This window comes from Gopherus flavomarginatus, chromosome 3 (genome assembly GCF_025201925.1).
Source record: "Gopherus flavomarginatus isolate rGopFla2 chromosome 3, rGopFla2.mat.asm, whole genome shotgun sequence".
Taxonomy (NCBI): Eukaryota; Metazoa; Chordata; order Testudines; family Testudinidae; genus Gopherus; species Gopherus flavomarginatus.
Window position 1 is genome coordinate 112,182,520 of NC_066619.1, and position 19,485 is coordinate 112,202,004.

The window sequence follows — 19,485 nt, forward strand, 5'->3', positions numbered from 1 at the left end:
TATTTTTGCCTGGTGATTCTGGGAAATATGCTGATGTAGGACACAGATTCTCCTGAATGTACAAGTTCCATACTTTCTGAGCGTTATCATCATTCATTTGGTCCCATCTTACCTGTTTTTGTAATACATGATGATTAAGTCGTCTTGTCTGTGTTGGTTGTTTTTGTAATGCGTTTTCTGTAAACCTAGATGTTGAATACCCATGCAATGGCAATTAAAATATTTTCTTACATGGGTTCCTAAGCAGTCACTGAAACAATGTGAGCTATAGGACAGATATCTGTGTGGTTATAAGATCTTTGCTTACTGGTTGTATTCATTAGGTTAGGGATGGGTGACCCTCAAATTTACACCCAAAACTATAACCAAACCCAAAGTGACTATTCTTTGAAGTTTTGAGGTTCAAACAGGGCCGGCTCCAGGCACCAGCCCAGCAAGCAGGTCCTTGGGGCAGCCAAAGGAGAGGGGCGGCACATCCGGCTCTTTGGCGGCAATTCTGCAACAGGTTGTCGGAGCGAAGGACCAGCTGCCAAATTGCTGCTGAAGACTGGAGTGGCAGCAGTAGAGCTGATTGCGATCGTGGCTTTTTTTTTTTATTTTTTTTTTCCTGCTTAGGGCATCAAAAACCCTGGAGCCGGCCCTGGGTTAAAAAAAATATATAACATGTTTCCTTATGCTGTTTTTCATTTTTGTACCATTCTGGCCTGTCACTTCTGGCTTTGGCTGGAACCAAGAAATGGTGTAACAGAATGGGATCTGTGCTAAGGGTAGAATATAGCAACCTCACTTTTATTACCTTATTGGACTGATCAATACTCTAAATTGTGGGCTCTAAACAGCAATCTTTCCAAATCAGAGCTATGTGTTGAGCGGAATCTCTATCATATAGGAGCAGAGTGAGTTTTATGAGGTATTCTAATGGCAAGGCAAGCTGGTCAGGTTGTAATGGTACGCCCATAACCTGTAATCTTCTATGCCTATAGCCAAGTGGCAATCGGAATGGTGCAAAATTACTTTTTTTCCCCCTTAGGTATCATTGTGCTACCCTTACTCACCCAGAATAGTTCTGCTGAAGTCAATGGTAGTATTTATGGAATAAGGTAGTACTCACTGTGTGTAATGCATCACGATCTGGCCCTTACAAAACATCAAACAAAATGACTGTCAATCTCAGCCTTTAAAATGACTATTTTAAGCAAGACCATTGGGAAAATAATTTGTTATCCTTTTTTCACATTGGATCCCTAAGACCCTGTCTTCACTGACCACATGAAGTGTTTAAAAGAGGTTTAAAGAGTGCTTTAAATTTAACATTGTAAATGCCTGGGTAGATGGTTGAGGCAGTTGGAGGGGAGAACTGTATTAAAAGTGTGATGGGAGTCCAACCTTAGTTTGCTCTCATGTATACCAATCTGTTATGCATTTAGTTTTAAGGATCAAATTAGAAGTAATTTACAGATTTTGTTTTGAATTATCTATTAACTATCTTCCTGTATTAAGAATTTGTATGACATGGCATCTTCCCCACACTGTCATGTAAAGTTTTAATAGAGGCCTAGGGAGGCTGCATGGGGAAGCAGCCAATAGGAGAGAGGCTTGGTGGAGCAGCCAATCTGGGTCCAGGCAGGTCAGGGGCCAGGGCAGGGTAGAGTCAGTTGCTGCTGGGAGCAAAGGGAGTAAGGACTGCATACCTGGAGGGCTGAGACAACCAAGGACCTTGGACAAAGCAGCTGCTGGCAGGAACCAGGAAAGCAAGAGGGAGCTTCTTGCTGGCTGCTGGGACTGAAGAGCTGAGTGCCCTGAGGTAAGGACGAAGAAGGTGCTGGGGCCATGGGGAAGGGAAATATAGCAGCATTGATGCAGGTTACAGAGGAGCAACAGGAGGAAGCTATTTACAGGGTCCCTGGGTTTGGGCCCAGAGTGGTGGGCAGCCCCAGATCCCCCACACGCACCATTGAAGGAATGGCTGGACTGTTGGACAGATATGCGCCTCTTCCCTCCACCCCCACCCCGAAAGGGAAACAAATGATGACCCAGGCATAGAGCTGAGGAAGCTGCAGTTCTGGGAGTTGAGAGAGGAGCCATGGGCAGGAGCAGAGCCAGAGAGCCAGTGTGCAGACTGTGAATGTGGGCGTCAGCCTCAACTAATCCCCAGGATGACCAGGAGCAGGCACCAGTCGGGCGATGAGGGCTGCACCCCGTGATAATTAGTTTCACTGATCATATCTTAGATACTTTTTTTCAAAATAGGGAGTTAACTTGCTAACTAACCGGTGTGTTACAAGCTGTTTTTGCTGCAAGTTTATTTCAATTGTGTTTAACAAGAAGTTAAAACAGCATTTAAAGTCTAGTATAAACAGGACCTTAAACGAAATTGAGCTTTGTTGCAGGAGAGTCTACTGTTTCCATATTTGCAGCCCAGTTTTGCAAACCCAAAAGATTTAAGCAATTTGGATAAGTTTCAAGCAAGCTTATAAACTTCTGGGTACTTATCTGAATTTAGCATTTTTTGTTTTACACCCCTTCACTACCTCTTTTACACCCCTGCTCTTTTTGAATGTTGAGCCTTTTAAAATTATCTCAAACTAGGTGCTCCAAAAAATGAAGAACCTAAAACCACAAGTAATTTTATAACATCTTGACCTTTATTTTTAATGGAAAGTTATGTGGTTAAATCTATCATCTTACAGTTTTGACAAGGGGAATCAATGGTAAAGTCTGACCTGATACTGTTCAGATATCATCTCACTATAATTTGTTTTTCTATTCTGAATAAAGAAATTAAAAGCTCAAGACAAATTATTATTATTATTATTCAGCATCATTATAGAAAAATCTCCTTTTTTTAAGAACTATCCCAAACTCTGTGTAGAAGTGAGCACCTTTGTATGTACGTAGGAAAACTGAAACAAAGCCATTTTTGTATAAACTGTTTTTCTTCCAGATTTATATGCTGTTCTTGCAGCAAGGGTTGTAATCTGCCTGGATTTGCCTATGTTAGCTTGTTGTCTCATTCCTGAACTTCGTTTTGTCCCTATTGTCTCGGGTGGCCTGTTAGGAATACTCTCAAGGAGTTTTTCAGGCTGAGTGGTAGAACTTTGTACTGGAAAATTGTTTCTCTACCTCTGAATGTCAGGAATTTTTGTATGTGCACGCTCATATGGAAACTTGCCTCCTTCAGCTCTGTTGATGCAAGCCAGTATCCCCTCTGATGTCTGTGGCTTGTTGAAGTGTGAATATCTATGAATATTCTTTGGTGATATTTAAACTCCTCAAGTCTGAAACAGTCTCAGGCTTTTCATTCCGATTGGAAAAAAAATTCTACATTCAATTTTCCTACAGCTTTCTTTTCAGTGAGTGCTCATAATACCATGAAGAACAAGGATTTGGCTGCTTTGTATGAAAGAGCCTGAGAGAAAGAGAGAGAATATTGAAGTTATAAGAATGTGCCTATCATGATCTATATGTGCCTTATATAAAAATAGCACTAAGACTACATGAGAAATGCATTCATCTTTTGAACCAATGCCAGCTAATGTCATCCCTGATCTTAGTGGCGGTTGGTTTCTTAGCATGATATCACGTCACCAGGTTGGGAGGGTCAGGGCCAGCTCCAGGCACCAGCGCAGCAAGCAGGTACTTGGGGTGGCATGTCCAGCTCTTCGGCAGCAATTTGGCAGCGGGTCCCTCAGTCCCTCTCAGAGGGAAGGACCTGCCGCTGAATTGCTGATGAAGAATAAAGCAGCGGCGGTAGAGCTGAAGTGCCTCCCATCGTGCCTTCTCTTTTTTTTTTTCATCGCTTGGGGAGGCAAAAATGTGGGAGCCAGCCCTGGGAGGGGTGAATAAAATAAACAGATGTGGGTGGGGAGTATTGTTGAATCTGTTGGAGGGTGTTATGTTTTCGATGGACTGACCTTGTAAATAAACTTGTTGCTATGTGTGCATCTGGAGAGGAAGTGCAAGGGACCCACTTCATCATCATCATTATTATTTATTTCATGTATTAAAGGCTGTCAGTTTGCTTGGCACTGTACACAGTCCGTTAAGGGACCTGCAGTCAAATTAGGCTCAGACAGAAACATTAAAAAATAGATTATGGCCACAGTTTTCAAAAGTGACTGGCGATTTTTGGTGTCCAACTTGAATCATCTTAAAGGGGCCTGATTTTCAGAAACTGATGGGCACCTACCCTCTGAAAATCAGGCTCCTTTTAAGTGTCTTGAGCTGAGCACTGAAAGCACTATTCACTTCAGAAAATCTTGGCTTAAACATAGAATCATAGAATATCAAGGTTGGAAGGGACCTCAGGAGGTCATCTAATCCAACCCCCTGCTCAAAGCAGGACCAATCCCCAACATGTCCAGGTTTTGGGGCCCTCCCCCCAACCTTTCTTCAGATATCAGGTTTTCAAAACTTTTTATCATTTTTGTTGCTCTCCTCTGGACTCTCTCCAAGTTGTCCATCTCTTTGGACAAAATGATATTAGCGTTTTTTTACAACTGCATCCTATTGCTGACTCATATGCAATTTGTGATCCCCTGGACTCCCCTGTCTAGTCAGTTTTTCCCCATTTTGTAGTTGTGCAGTTGATTTTTCTCTTAAGTGTAGTACTTTGTGCTTGTCTTTACTAAGTTTCATCTTGTTTGATTTGCACCAATTCTCCAATTTGTCAAAGTTGTTTTGAATTCTAATCCTGTCCTCCAAAGTGCTAGCAACCCTTCCCAGCTTGGTGTCATCCACAAATTTTATAAGCGTAACCTCCACTCCGTTATCCAAGTCATCCATAAAAACATTGACTACTACTGGACCCAGGACTGTTACCCACAGGATCCACTAGATATCTCCTCCCAGTTTGATAGCAAACCATTGATAACTATTTTGAGTACAGTCGTTCAACCAGTTTTGCATCCAATTTATACTAATGTCACATAGAATACATTTCTCTAATTTGCTGACAAGACTGTCATGTGAGACTTTGTCAACAGCCTTACTAAAAATCATGATAGTTTATATATAGTCACCAACATGTGTAACAATCTTCAAGCATTGAGATGTGTGCAAAAAGCACCCTCAATTGCTGCCTGCCTTCAAAGTAGTCTACATTTATGTGCAGTCATTTTGGGCATACAGGCCTTGGGTATGGAACACTGTATATATGTAATTGGTATTTACACAGCAACATGAACAGGAAAAGCATATAGTGACTCTACCAGCACAATAGTCACTTGACAGTTAAGATATACTATTTTAATATTCTTTTGCCATTGAAATCCAACCAAAAAATCTTGTTTTAATCTCTCACAAAGATAAATTGTACTGAAAATTGCTAGAAGTCCTGGGTATTTAATATCTGTGATCACAGAGCATGAGAGGCTGGTGGGCAGGGGACGACACATCTTTGAAAGAGAAAACGTCTTATGTTGGGACAAGTGGAGAAGGAAAAGGAATGCAAGTCAGAGTACTTTCTGTAGTACCATCAACTTGCAGTTCATATGATCTTCCAAAATTCTAAACTTAAATCCATTCTGTTTCCTCTAAACATCAGTATTTGTAGTCTGTGGCTTTCATTTTCAAATAACATGATGCACTGAACTGGAAGTTGCAAATATTCCCAAACAGCATGACCCAAGAACAGCAGCTCTCACAGGAAATATTTCAGAACATCTCCAAAGGTGGGGTGTGTGCAGGGCAGAGGGTTTAAAACACACACACCCAAAAGAAAAAAAAATAATTTATTTTCATCAGGGTTAATTTGAAGAGAGTGGTTTTCTACAGGCTTCTGAAATCTGAGTGCATTCTTACCATTAACTCACTGCACTTCCAGTGACCCTCCTATTGTCTGATGTGGAGATTTATTAATGAATATTAAGGAAATAAGTATGTTTTGGAGAATAAAGGACTTAAAGGAGCATTTTCATTTTGTTTAGGCCACAACATATCTTTTCCTTTCAGGAAGGTAAATGGCATGCTACATCCCTGGAAGGATGGGACAATGTAAGAAAAGCTTTTTGAGACTTCAAAAAGCTATAGAAAACTCCCTTCTTTGCATTAACTATATTGAACATGATAGAACATTCTTTCTCTCTCTAGATCCTTTTGGGAGCTGTTATTATCAAATATTTTCAGCATGAAAGCTGGCTGTTCTTTAGGCCTGCTTACTGGAAGCTGGTACTGCTTCTACTGAAATATAATTTGAAAGTGGGAGATGCTTGTAGGGCTAAGCGGGTGGATAGATGGATAGACAGACACATATGTTCTCTCTCTCTCTCTCACACACACACACACACACACACACGCACACATTCAGTTTTCATATGCATTATACTAAAAGTTGCATTAGGTTTATTTATAGTTTTAAATTGAAGTATTTAAAATTTGTTTCTTATTTTTATCAACTCAAAACCTAATTATAGTAATGCATCTGTGTTTTGGTTGCTAAGGCCCCGAACAAGAGCTTTAACTAATAAGTTTTTTTGAATGTGTAAAAACATATAATATGGCATCTTCCATGAATGAGGCAGATTCCTAAGCTATAACTGGACCTGCTAAACTTGAGCTAAAAGTGTTAATCTGTGTTTACATTAATGATAAGTGGGATTTTCAGTGAGTTAATAGCTGGATTGAGCTAACACAACTGAGAAAAGTCATCTTTTATCTTGTCTACACAAGACCTGTGTGGCTTCCACCTTCTGTAGACATCTTACAAATAAATCACAGATGTTCAGGAGAAACCACCAATATTAATTCTCTCAAAGTTTCAGAAAACTGCAGAAGGTGATAATTTCCTAATTCTTGTTAATAAAATAATATTATAGTCCATGAAGCTCATTTTAAGATAGGGTGACCAGATGTCTCGATTTTAGAGAGAGAGTTCTGATATTTAGGGCTATATAAATGCCTATTACCCTCCAATCTCTCTCACGATTTTTCACACTTGCTATCTGGTCACCCTATTTTAAGAATGTTGAAAAATCAAATTCCCATTAATAACTTGTTCCTTTTATTTTAGACCTTCAGGTATGATTTAGGACATCACTTTCCATCAAACGTTCTGCCTCAGCCCCCAATGAATTTTTTCCAGCAGGTTCAATTATTTAAGATTTTTTTTTCTGTTCTTCAACCAAATGACAGTTTCACAAACAGTGGTTTGTGAACCATTAAGGTTTGTGAACCAGTGCAGCTGGGAGCATGCTTCCCAGACTAAATAGAAAGACATGCTAACTCTGCTCGAGCTAGTGCACTATAAATAGCAGTGTGGATGTTTCAGCACGTTGGGCTAGCCACCAGAAGGTCGGGTGAACAAGCATATAACTCAGGTGGCAAGCCTAGGCTGCTATTTTGAGCATGCTAGCTCAAGCAAAGCTAGAGTGAGTCTGTCTACCTGGAGGGCTGGTAGCCACAATCCCAACCACAGTGTTGACATAGATCTGCAACGATCCGTAGACCCCTTCCTGTGTTCCTCAGAATGAATGAAATGTTTTGAAATCTCAAACTGTATAGGATCGTGGTGCTTGGGAAGGGTGTTGGTGTCACAGGGTATGTGGGAGAGTGCTGAATCTCTATGCAGGGTGAAAAAGCTGAAGAACATCTGAGTGTTCTTGGGTGTTCTCTTCTCTCCATAAATAAAAACAATTTGGAGTAATACACACAGCAATTCGTGTTCTTATCGGGAACACAGTGCAGTATTTGTTCTCATTGTTCTTTTAGGATTGCATCTGACTTGAATTCAGCTTGGATCCAACTGGGTTCAAACTATAGCTTATTTCTTTACTGTATTAGCCAGGCTAATTTGTAAGAATTTATTTCATAAGTGTGTGCCTCAGCATCATGTATCATTCATTTCAAATAAAAGAATTTTCAAATATTGAAACCTTATATTGTTTTTATACTATTACTGTGATTGTCTTAAATAATCAACAACTCTTTTTCCCCCTAGCCTTTTAGATCATAGATGATATCTTTAACCAAAACAAATCATTCCATTTCAGAAAAGATAATAAATACACACTTGTATTATGCATCTGTTTTATACAGAATTATTTCAGCTTGTTAAACTAAACACGCAATGTTTTGAAATGGAGATTTCTCTGGATGGAATGGCTTATGTCTTAAAATTTGATGGATGAATTCTTTCTATGAAACCATGTATTTTAAATGTCTATTGATGTAATTTCCTGATATGTTTCATAACAATGAACTGAGAAGGAAATTATATTAACTTCATATTTATTGGTGCCATTCTATTTATTTTATTCACTAACTAAAAGAAATAAAAGCCAAAGAAATCCAGTCTTTCATTGTGATAGATTTCTGTACATACTAAAATATGGTTTAAATTAGAATCAGAACATCATGTTATATATGTTGGAACTAATGTGAAACATTCAGAATATATGCAGTGTGGTGGAAAGATTTAAAAACATGAGTTTGTAGCAACATTGTATTTTTTTTTTTTTTTGATATCTGAAGACTGGGCCAGATCCTAACCTGGTGTAAATTGATATAGCTCTGTTGACTTTAATGGAGTTACACTGATTTATACCTTAAATCAAGGTAACCATAATAAAAGCAGTACTAAGAGCCACAACCAGAAGTAACTATCCATGTGTGCGTTAAAGTACATGCTTTGCACCAGATACTCACCTATTGTTAAACTGCATGGCTCCATGGACTTTAATAGAGCTATGCTGATTTCCATTATCTGAGGCTCCGGTCCATAATGTTTGTAAATAAATATATTAATATGTAAAATTAATATGTCACATGTTTATTACAGGTGAAGTGTGATCAGTACTGGCCAAGCAGAGGGACAGAGACATATGGGCTGATCCAAGTGACCCTGCTAGACACTGTTGAATTGGCAACATACTGTGTTCGAACATTTGCACTTTACAAGGTATGTTTTCTGTGGTGTCCTCCCTGCTCCCACCATTTAAAGAAGGCTGCTTTGGAGAAATCGTATCTCTTAAGGATTTACTTAAATCTTGATCCTATTGGCAACACTGAAGAATAAAACAGGTCTTCTGTTATCACAGTGCATTTTTCTCCCAGGCTGACGGTTTATCGGTAAATATGGAGCTTTCACTGTGAACAACGGTTTAATGGAATGAAGAATTAGCTGAATCACAGGCAGGTGTTGCTGTGTGCTATAAAGTATAACTAAAACCCTCATGTCACCTGAACCACAAAACCAGCAATTTAGAATAGTTGTGATATTTTCTCCTATAGCAGGAGTTCACTTTCTCTCAGTTCCCACATGAGGTTTAGCTGGTTTTCATCCTTATATGCAGTTATGCCATCACTTCATTCCATAGTGCTGCCGCATGTAGCTTTTTCATTAAAAGTTTTGATTTGATAGAATGGTTCAAGTGAGAAAAGAGAAGTGCGGCAATTCCAGTTCACTGCCTGGCCTGACCATGGAGTTCCAGAACATCCTACGCCATTCCTAGCTTTCCTACGACGAGTCAAAACGTGTAACCCTCCTGATGCTGGACCTATGGTGGTGCATTGCAGGTAGGCACAGACTTTACTTCAAAGCATCTCTAAATATCACACTGAAATTGTGTTTTTATGATTAATGCCCTGTGTTTTAAAGTATATGAATAATATCCTTTGTGCTCCTGAGATTTCTTCTGTGTTGGGATTGCATCCTGGCCATGCTATGAAAGGGCTTGGTCTCAATGATCTAGTGGGTTTTTTGCATCTCAGTGACATTCTATAATTGTAAAATGAAATGTTGGATATTTAGCAACATACTTATGGACAGGTAAATAATGGCAAATTAGAAATTCAAGTGCAAAATTGCCAAATTTGATGGATGCAGAGAAGGATTTTTGTTTTGTGCACTGGGAGATAAATTTAGAATATATGGAGTCTGTGTAAATGGAATATACTATTTGTTAGTAGAAGTCTGTAAGCAGAGAGGGTAGACGGGATAGTTAACACACAGGTATATTCATAAATCACTGGAGAAAAAGAAGTAGTTTTGTGTTTGCTCTTGGTTTAAAATGGTGTATTTTGGAGAAACAATGTTCTGGTATTTTCTGAGTAATAATTTTTTTTATGGTTTCTAATATTGCACATTAAAACAAATAGCATGAAATCTAGAGAAGATAAAAGGGAACTGCTATTAAGACTAAAAAAGCCTGAATTTCAGACTCAAGTTTAGTCCTTCACTTTAAAATGGAGATTGGATGGAAGCTCAGGGGGAGCATGAGGAATGCATTACCAGGGGTTGTGCTGGATTCTTCGTCACTGGTAATTTTTAAATCAAGACTGGATGCTTTTCTAAAAGGGGTGCTTTAGATCAAATGGGAATTAATGAAGGGAAGCCTTATGCAGGAGGTCAGACTAGACGATCACAGGGTCCCCGAGGGCAATTATCAAATGATCCAACCCCCGTATTTCAATCCCAGCTTCTGCCAGTCTGAGCTTTAGGGACACCCAGAGCACAGAGTTGTGTCCCTGACCATCTTGGCTAATAGTCATTGATGGACCTACCCTCTAATTCTTTTTTGAATGCAGTTATACTTCTGGCCTTCGCAACATCACCTGGCAACAAGTTACAAGGTTGACTGTGTGTTGTGTGAAGTAATATTTCCTTATTTTGGTTTTAAACCTACTGCCTATTAATTTCACTGGGTGACCCCTGGTTATATGACAGGGTTAATAACACTTCCCAATTTATTTTCGTCACACTATTCATGATTTTATAGACCTCTGTCATATCTCCCCCTTAGTCATCTCTCTTTTAAGCTGAATGGTCCGTCTTTTTTTTTTTTAATCTCCTCATACAGAAGCTGTTCCAGACCCCTAATCAGTTTTTATTGCCCTTCTCTGCATGAGCCTCTACAGCATGAGCTAAAAGTGAACTGGCTGGTAGCCAAGGGCTGGTCTACACTAGGGGAGGGGATTGATCTAAGATATGCAACTTCAGCTATGCTATTCGCATAGTTGAAGTATCTTAGTTCGATTTACCTGGCCATCCTCACGGCGGCAAGTCAAGTGACAGGGCATTCCCATCGACTCGGCTTACTCCTCCTGCCGAGATGAGTATAGGCATCGAGCATACTCATTAATTGCTCTCTAACTGGTCTTTGTGCCCCTAGATGGGACAGAATACCACACCCAGAAGGTGTGTGAGTTACATTTGCACACTCTTCCATACTAAACTTATGGTTGGGGCTCCCTCCAACTGTTTGTGTGCAAAGCTCATTTACTTCCCTTATAAAAACACCATTTTCCTGTCAAAAAGTGCAGTAAGTGCTTTTGTTGGTGGTGGTAATGGTAGTGGTTTGGTCGGTTTGTTGGTTTGTTGGTTTTTGTTTTTTGTTTCTTTTAAATCTGTATTGCTTTGAGACTAGACCATTACAAGGTTCCCTAATGTATCTGAAAGTTATTGTCCGTCTAATGCAGGGCCAGATTGTCAACCGTTGCTAATGGTGGGCAGCACTTATGCAGGTAGTCCCATTTAAGTCAATAGAAATCTTAATATGCGTCATTGTTGCCCACTCTGAATATGAGGTACACAAAGGGACAGATTGTAAGATCTAGGGGGTAAGGTTAATGTCTTTGCCAGGGCTCAATAAACAGTAATAATGACAGATTATAAAAATATTAATACAATTTTATAAGCTTTTTATTTATACATTTGGTAGAAGCTAATGAAACAATTAACAGGGAGAAGCTGTGGAGGCAATTTCTCTTGATGCCAAAAAAGCTTTCAACGCAGTACAGCCGAAAAGACAAATCAGCTAGGCCACTAAGCATATATAGCACAAGAGTGAGCTCCTTTCTCACTGAATGTCTATGAATGTCTGTTTTTGTTGATGGTGGTGGTGGTGGTCATGAGCTGAATGCTGAGCTCCTTTCTCAGTTTTTACTCCGGTAAACTCTCACTGAAATCAATAAGAGTTTGCCTGTACAAGGAATGATTAACAACCTAGTAAGGGTCAGAGGATTTGACCGTATAAACACAACAGACTAAGAACTGGGAACATACAGGTATTATAAGTGAAGGGGCTTAATGCATGCTTTTCCACACATTTCTACCAATCCACCTTAATCTTGACCCACAATCCTCCTGCTATTCCAGTCCTCTATGTCTCTTAAAAACAGATATGGCAATCTCTGAAGATTGATTGTAGACAGACATCCTCTAGAGACTAGGTTAGATAAAGATCTACAGATCGATTTAAATTTGGAGCTGAGACAGTTTTGAACCAAAACCACTGTAGCCAGGGCCGGCTCTAGCAATTTCGCCGCCCCAAGCACGATGGCACGCCGCGGGGGGTGCTCTGCCACTTGCCGGTCCCGCAGCTCCGGTGGACCTCCCGCAGGCGTGCCTGCAGGTGCTCCACCGGAGCCGCGGGACCAGCGGACCCTCCACAGGCGTGCCTGCGGGAGCTCCACCGGAGCTGCCTGCCTCCCTCCTGGCAACCGGCAGAGCGCCCCCCACGGCATGCCGCCCCAAGCACGCGCTTGGCATGCTGCGGCCTGGAGCCGGCCCTGACTGTAGCTGAAGGGCGGGCTTAGTATACTACAGTGCCACTAACCCCCCCTGGGATGAGCTAGTTGAAAGCATAAATACTTTACTTACATGGCCAAGATATAGTGTGCTTATTAGTGGAAAGAGTTTAAAGTGAAGGGAAGTGACAACTGGAGTACCACACTGAAAACATTAGGATGGATTCTTTTTATGGATCAGTGACCAGGAAGGAGTTCTCAGTCCTAAGTGATTAAATTAGCTGCTGATACAAAATAGGAGGCAACATTCAGAATGACTGGACTAGATAAGTCATATGGTCAGAGAAATGGTTTGTACATATCTGCTATGTAGAGAATATTGTATAATGAGATCAATACAAAAGCAAAAACAAAAAAATACAAAGAGAATACACAATCCCTTCTTTCTAGTATATACTAATAAGATCCAGGAAGGAGAAACATTTGTGTGTTACTGAAAATTTTTCTAACTCTGGCAATTGACAGCTTGGCTGCGTGTGAAATACTGAGTGTTGATCTGATTGTTTTGTTTAAAAAAACATGTTGCAGAAATGTAAAACCTACAGTACAGCAGTCAAGGATCTTAGTTACTCAGAAGGGTAAGAGAAAGTAAGTATGTATTCTTTAGATAATAGGCTATTAAGAGGCAGTCCCATTAAAGTATACTCAATTCTGAAGGGAATAAATAGTGGCATAAAGCTTCTGAAATAGTGCCAAAGACAAGATTAGGGCTTCATCTACGCAAAAGCTTATACTGGGATAAATGTGCCTCCTATGCAGGAATAATACTGATAAAACTTCATCCATACTAGGGGAATTGTTCAGCTTTTAACTATGTCAAGCTAAAGTGATACATATGTTGTGTGTAGACAAGTCCAAAAGGAGCAAAAAGTTAAACAAATTTAGGGATAATTTCCGCATATTGTACCAAATTACTTTTGTAATACTTTGGCAAAGACAGCCATACAAGCAGCACTTTTTAAAAAGTGAAACTTAGAAGAGGAAAAATGAGCTAATTCAAAAGAGACTGATATTTTAGGCTGAAAGAAATCCAAGCAGCCTACTTTTTTTTGTAGATACTATTCATGATATGTATCCAAATCTTGATTGGCTCAATAGGAATAAGTATTGTGATGCTTACATTCCATGGTAATAGTCACCTTAGAAATACTTAAGCTACATAGATGCTGCTTTATCTGCAAAGTATTAATATGTAAACATCTATCCTTTCATTTCTTTGTTGTAGAGCAGTTCAGCAATATCACAGCACAACTTCTGCTTCCACACTGATCTGTCTTAATTTGCAGAGGTGATTTTTTTTTAAAAGGCATTTATTATTTTAAATGCAGGTTTAAAACCGAGGATTCTGCATTAGATAGACTATAATGTGTGTTCTAATGATAGTGGGAAAAGCACATGTTTATGTTTGAAGCTAGATTAGTTCAGGCAAACAGGTGCTAATCACATCACAATAAAATTGTACTGGAGGGCATCTGGAAACTCTAGACCACTTTGTTTTCAAAACATCACAGAAACTTTAGTACTTGCTTCAGTAACACTACATAAAGCTTAACATGTAAATTGCAATCCCAGACATTTCAATTTTTTTTTAATATCAGCACCATAGGGCATATCTTTCAGAGACATTTAGCTTAATAAAGTTTCAGTATGCACTTTGCATTCTGTTACGGTGAACAGAAAAACTTGGATAGTTTGGAGGAATGTCAGGTTTTGGTTTGAGTAGCACCTTGCCCTTATGTACTGAAACTCCTAATTAGCACATTAAAGACAAATTAATTTTAACAAATACATGTAATATGGCCCTGCATTTTTTTAAAAAATATGGTATTTACCTAACTTTTGTCCAAGATAAAATGTTTCAAATGTGTAGATACGAGTGCACTGTTTCCAGAGGAATGTTTCGCATTACACGAATGCTTTTCAACTTCCTGCTGGACTCTAACTTCCCAACCCCCACTGCCGCACACCACACAATCTTCGGTTTCTAATCCTGGCAGTGAATAGGTTGCCGATGAAGGTCTATCCTTTTTCATGGTGTGGAAAAAATCCCCCCAGTACATATTCAAAAATCTCTCAAAGGAGATCGAAAACATTAAAAGCTTCCTCATCTTTTCCCTCCCTCTACCTGGAAAATAGCTCAGAATCCTTACTCTCCTTCCGTGGGTGGCTGATAGCATTGAAGAGGAAACACCACTGGTGTGAAGTATTCCACAATTCCTGTACTTGCTTCCATTTTCTTTTCCCACTGCATTTAATATGCAATCTTTCTCCCTGCAACATATGGAAAACAGCTATATGTTGGATTACTGTAGCCTATTTACATCCCACCTGCAACTAGCTTCAGGTCACTATATGACTGATTAGAACCCCTCTTCCTCCACAGGCTGCCATAATCCTGAGGTCTTTCCCTGTCTCAAGGAAAAGCCAAGTGCAGTGGATGTCAAAGTTACTTCTTCATTTTAAAGAAGTGCATTAGATAGCGAGATGCCTGGCAATGTTCCTTGCACTTGGAGCCAAAGAAAATATATTTGAGACTTAGTGATATTTAATAACTGTAATATAGATTTCTTTCCTGCTAGTATAAATTTATTATAATAAGCTCTCTCTTCTAATTTTTGTTTCATACTTTCCTTGACAATCTCAGTGACTCTTACCATACAATGTGCTGGAGGAGACAAGGCAGGTGAGGTAATATCCTTTTTCGGATATTCTTCTGTTGGTGGAAGGTACAAGCTTTCAAGCTCACAGAGCTCTTCTTCAGGGCTTGGCTACACTGGAGAGTTGCAGCGCTGGTGGTGGGTTTACAGCGCTGCAACTTACTCACCGTCCACACTTGCAAGGCACATACAGCGCTGCATCTCCCTGGCTGCAGCACTGGCTGTACTCCTGCTCTGCCTGGGGTATAAGGTGATGCAGCGCTGCTCTACAAGTGTGGCCACCAAAAGCACTGTAATTGGCCTCCGAGGTATTCGGAGGTATCCCAGAATGCCTGTTCAGCCACTCTGCTGTTTTGTTGTGAACTCCAGGCTCCCGGAGCTGCTTATCTAAAAAACAAACACAGCTCGTTTGCTCGAGCAGAGGCAGGCAGGGGAATTCCTTTGGAATGTTCACAGTTTGCTTGAGGAGAGAAGCAACACGGCGGGGGGGGGGAAGGGGGAGTCTGTTTTGGAGCAGCTGCTTATCTGGTCTGAAGGCTGTTTGCATTTAGTGAATAAGAGAGGGGTGGGGGAAGGGGTCAAAACTTTTAAAATGATTGAAGGTAGGTGCTGTGTCTCTTCCAGTCCTTAGAACTTGCAAGGCAGGGAGCTGACACAGTGTCAGCTCCAAAAATCCACTCTCTCTGTCTCCCCCACGCTCCCTGTCACACTCCACCCCACCCCCCTCTTTTGAAAAGCACGTTGCAGCCACTTGAACGCTGGGATAGCTGCCCATAATGCACCACTCCCAACAGCGCTGCAAATGTGGCCACACTGCAGTGCTGGTAGCTGTCAGTGTGGCCACACTGCAGCGCTTTCCCTACACAGCTGTGCGAAGACAGCTGTAACTCCCAGCGCTGTAAGGGCTTGGCTACACTGGCACTTTACAGCGCTGCAACGTTAGCTCTCAGGGGTGTGAAAAAACACCCCCCTGAGCACTGCAAGATATAGCACTGAAAAGCCTCAGTGTGATCAGTGCCGCAGCGCTGGGAGCACAGCTCCCAGCGCTGCAAGCTACACCCATAAGAGATGTGGTTTACGTGCAGCGCTGGGAGAGCTCTCTCCCAGCGCTGGCGCTCCGACCACACTCACACTTCAAAGCGCTGCCGTGGCAGTGCTCCAAAATTTCAAGTGTAGCCATACCCAGAGTGTCTGAGCTCAATACAAGTTGGGACAAACTCTTAAGCATAAGGAATGATGCATGTTGTAGGAGGCCACTTGAAATGGAGCAGGCAATAAGGGTTAGATTGTTAAGCAAAAGGAGTTTGAAGTGGGCTATTAAGGGTCAGCATGCAGGTGTGTGTTACAGATTGTTGTAATGAGCCATGAAATCAAATGTCCCTGTTGAGTCCATGATTTTTAGTGTCTAGCAGTGTTATGAATTTAAGTTCCCAGGCTCGCCTTTGGAAAGTGTTGTGCAGGTTTCCTTTGAGGACAAGTAGTAAAAGATCAGATATGGACACTGATTTCATGGCTCATTACAAGAATTTGGAAGACCAACACATTGCTTTTCAGTTTATTTGCATAATGAGAACCATTTACTAGTAACCTGGGTGGCAGGAACAGGAACCTGAATGTTCCAAGAAGAGGAATAGAAAGGCTAGCTTCACATTCCCTACAAAATCAGTTTCAGAGATGTGACATTTTAGTGTCCTGTACTTTAAAGGCTCTCAAACTGATGGTATCCTAGATTTTTTCTTTTTGTGCTGATCATGAGGAGAATCCTCATGCAGTTGCCAGTGTGTTGTATACTTAGAGCCACTGGAACTACATAGACAAAAAGCAAAGTGTGAATCTGTACACCTGGAAATGCCTACAGTTTTAAGTACTAATGGATCCTTAGAATGATTTTAATAAAGGATTCTGGGAATTTAATCCAAAATTTCCAAACTTGGGTACCAAAAGTTAGGCATTTAGATCCACAATTAGGCTGTTAAATCCGTGGCTTGATTTCAAAGAGTCTGAGCCTACCCCCATTCCACTGAAGTAAAAAAGAGCTGTGGGTGCTCAGTGCCTTATAAAATTAGGCCCCTGGTGTAGTGCCTAACATTAGGCACCCACATTTGAAAAATCTGAAAGTAGAGGAGTGATAATTATCTATTGCTTACACAGTATGAGGTGTGCTAGCTGCTAGGAAGCACCCAATAGTGATACCTTGACAGTGAGTGTGGCTATAAAAATCTAGGTAGAAAGTGGCTATCTAGGATAAAGCAATCCCCAGTGATACGAAGAACACTAACAAATGACATTCTAATTTGATGTTTATCAAGTTTCACCAAAAGTTTTAAAAAATAATTCCCAAATTTCTAGATAAATATAATTTTAGCTGTCCTCTACACTGTATGTGTTCTAGTAATTATCACTAGAAGCAAAATTTGAAAGTGCACAAATGACAAATAATGATAGCACTCATTCAGATTCAATAATGAAAAATATCTTCTTGTGGTGTCTTTGATTAAATCAGTCCTATGTTTATAAACTCATTGGTGCCGCCAGCGTTGTGACTGAGGGCCAGTTTATCTTTTGAAATCCTAAAATAGAGCTTCCATGAATGCATAACACAAGATTTTCTTTCACGTAAAAGTAATAATTTTGTAAACCACCTGAGCAGTAAAGGAACATACCAGATCAGATCAGAAACCCTTTTTTGACCATGGCAACTGCCAAATCCCTCAACGAAAAATGTAAAACTCCAGTGAATGGACAATTTTTCAGTAACATGTTTCGACCTAACTGCAAGCACCTAATGATTGACTTAGTCCTTCTTCATGAGTATTTCTATACCATCTCATTCTTTTTAATTGTCTAATGTAACTGTGGATATTTTTATTTTTCATAATGCATAATCATTCAGGATTTGTTTGCTCTTCAGCTCTTTGTCATATTTGCTTTAATATCTTCAGGGAGGTAGTTTCACATGTTATATAACTAGTGTGATAGACCCAGGCCAGCTGGGAACAGCAGAGTAGTAGAAAGAAGATATACTGACCACTGGATAAGCAGTTTTCTGTTCCCTGAGTGACCAGAGCAGGGGCTGCTCCAGGCTAATGAGAACACCTGACTCCAATTAACCTGCTAAGAGTCAAGTGAGGCTGTTAAGCATCTGACTCTAATTAAAGCCCCTCTGATGCTAAGAAAGGGCTCTCTCCAGTCAGACCAAAGAGAGCCAGGGAGCCAGAGGAGAGGAAGTGTGCGCGAGGAACTGGGAGCAAGAGAAGTGCGAGAAGCTGAGAGTGAGAAGGCTTACTGCTGGAGGACTGAAAATTACAAGCATTATCAGACATCAGGAGGAAGGTCCGGTGGTGAGGACAAAGAAAGTGTTGGGAGGAGGCCGTGGGGAAGTAGCCCAGGGAGTTGTAGCTGTCACGCAACTGTACCAGGAGGCACTCTAGACAGCTGCAGTCCACAAGGACCTGGGCTGGAACCCAGAGTAGAAGGTGGGCCCGGGTTCCCCCCAAACCTCCTAACTCCTGATCAAACACAGGAGGAATTGACCTGGAATGTGGCTTCTACCAGAGGGGAAGATCTCTGGGCTGTTTCCCAACCCACAAGGTGAATCTGTGATGTGAGCAAATCCGCCAGTAAGCGCAGGACCCACCAAGGTAGAGGAGGAACTTTGTCACACTAGGTATTTATTTCCTTTTCTTTTTAAATTACTTTCCTTTTAATTTGAGTTTCTGTTCATGTATTTTAAGAAAAGGTAAAAAGGGAGCACCCAATTGACCTTCTTTGAAGTCTTACATTATTATTTCACACATTTCTACCATATTCCTCGTTTGTTTAAATGAAATAGTTCCAATCTTCTTAAACTCTTCTCTCGTGGGAGTTTTGTTTTGTTTTTTTCCCATATTGCTAATAATTTTTGTTACCTTCTCTGGAATTTTTTCTGTCATACCTTTTTGAATAGCCTTAATAAAAAGCATATATCTTCTCCTTGAGCAGCTTTCCTCAAGAGGGGACGACCGCAAAAATGGTTCCAAGGTTTGGCCAAGTTTTCTGCTGATTTGACCTAGAGGGGTATGGAAGAATGCCTTGGCTTCTGTCTACAAATAATTTCTACTGAATAGGTCCTCTAGGAGATTAAAGATCTTTCAGTTACTTACTTAAATGACCTGAACCATATTAAAACGTAATAATTTATATGTTTGTTTAAACGAAAACAATATGTTTTCCACATGTTATCTCAATTCGTCAATGCATTTTAGTGCTGATAATTATTGCCATATATTTATTATCATGTTCTACAAATCCTGTAATTTCCTTT

General features: G+C 40.4%; 1 protein-coding gene across 45 annotated transcripts in view; it reads left to right on the top strand.

Annotated features, from left to right (window-relative positions):
• Nucleotides 1–19,485, top strand: part of PTPRD (protein tyrosine phosphatase receptor type D) — a 1,732,597-nt gene that overhangs the window by 1,672,816 nt on the left and 40,296 nt on the right. For all 45 annotated transcript variants that reach the window (XM_050942985.1, XM_050942995.1, XM_050942996.1 and 42 more), the window contains 2 exons: nt 8,777–8,896; nt 9,359–9,513. In XM_050942985.1, coding sequence (XP_050798942.1) covers nt 8,777–8,896; nt 9,359–9,513 — 275 coding nt within the window. The remainder of the gene's footprint in view (nt 1–8,776; nt 8,897–9,358; nt 9,514–19,485) is intronic.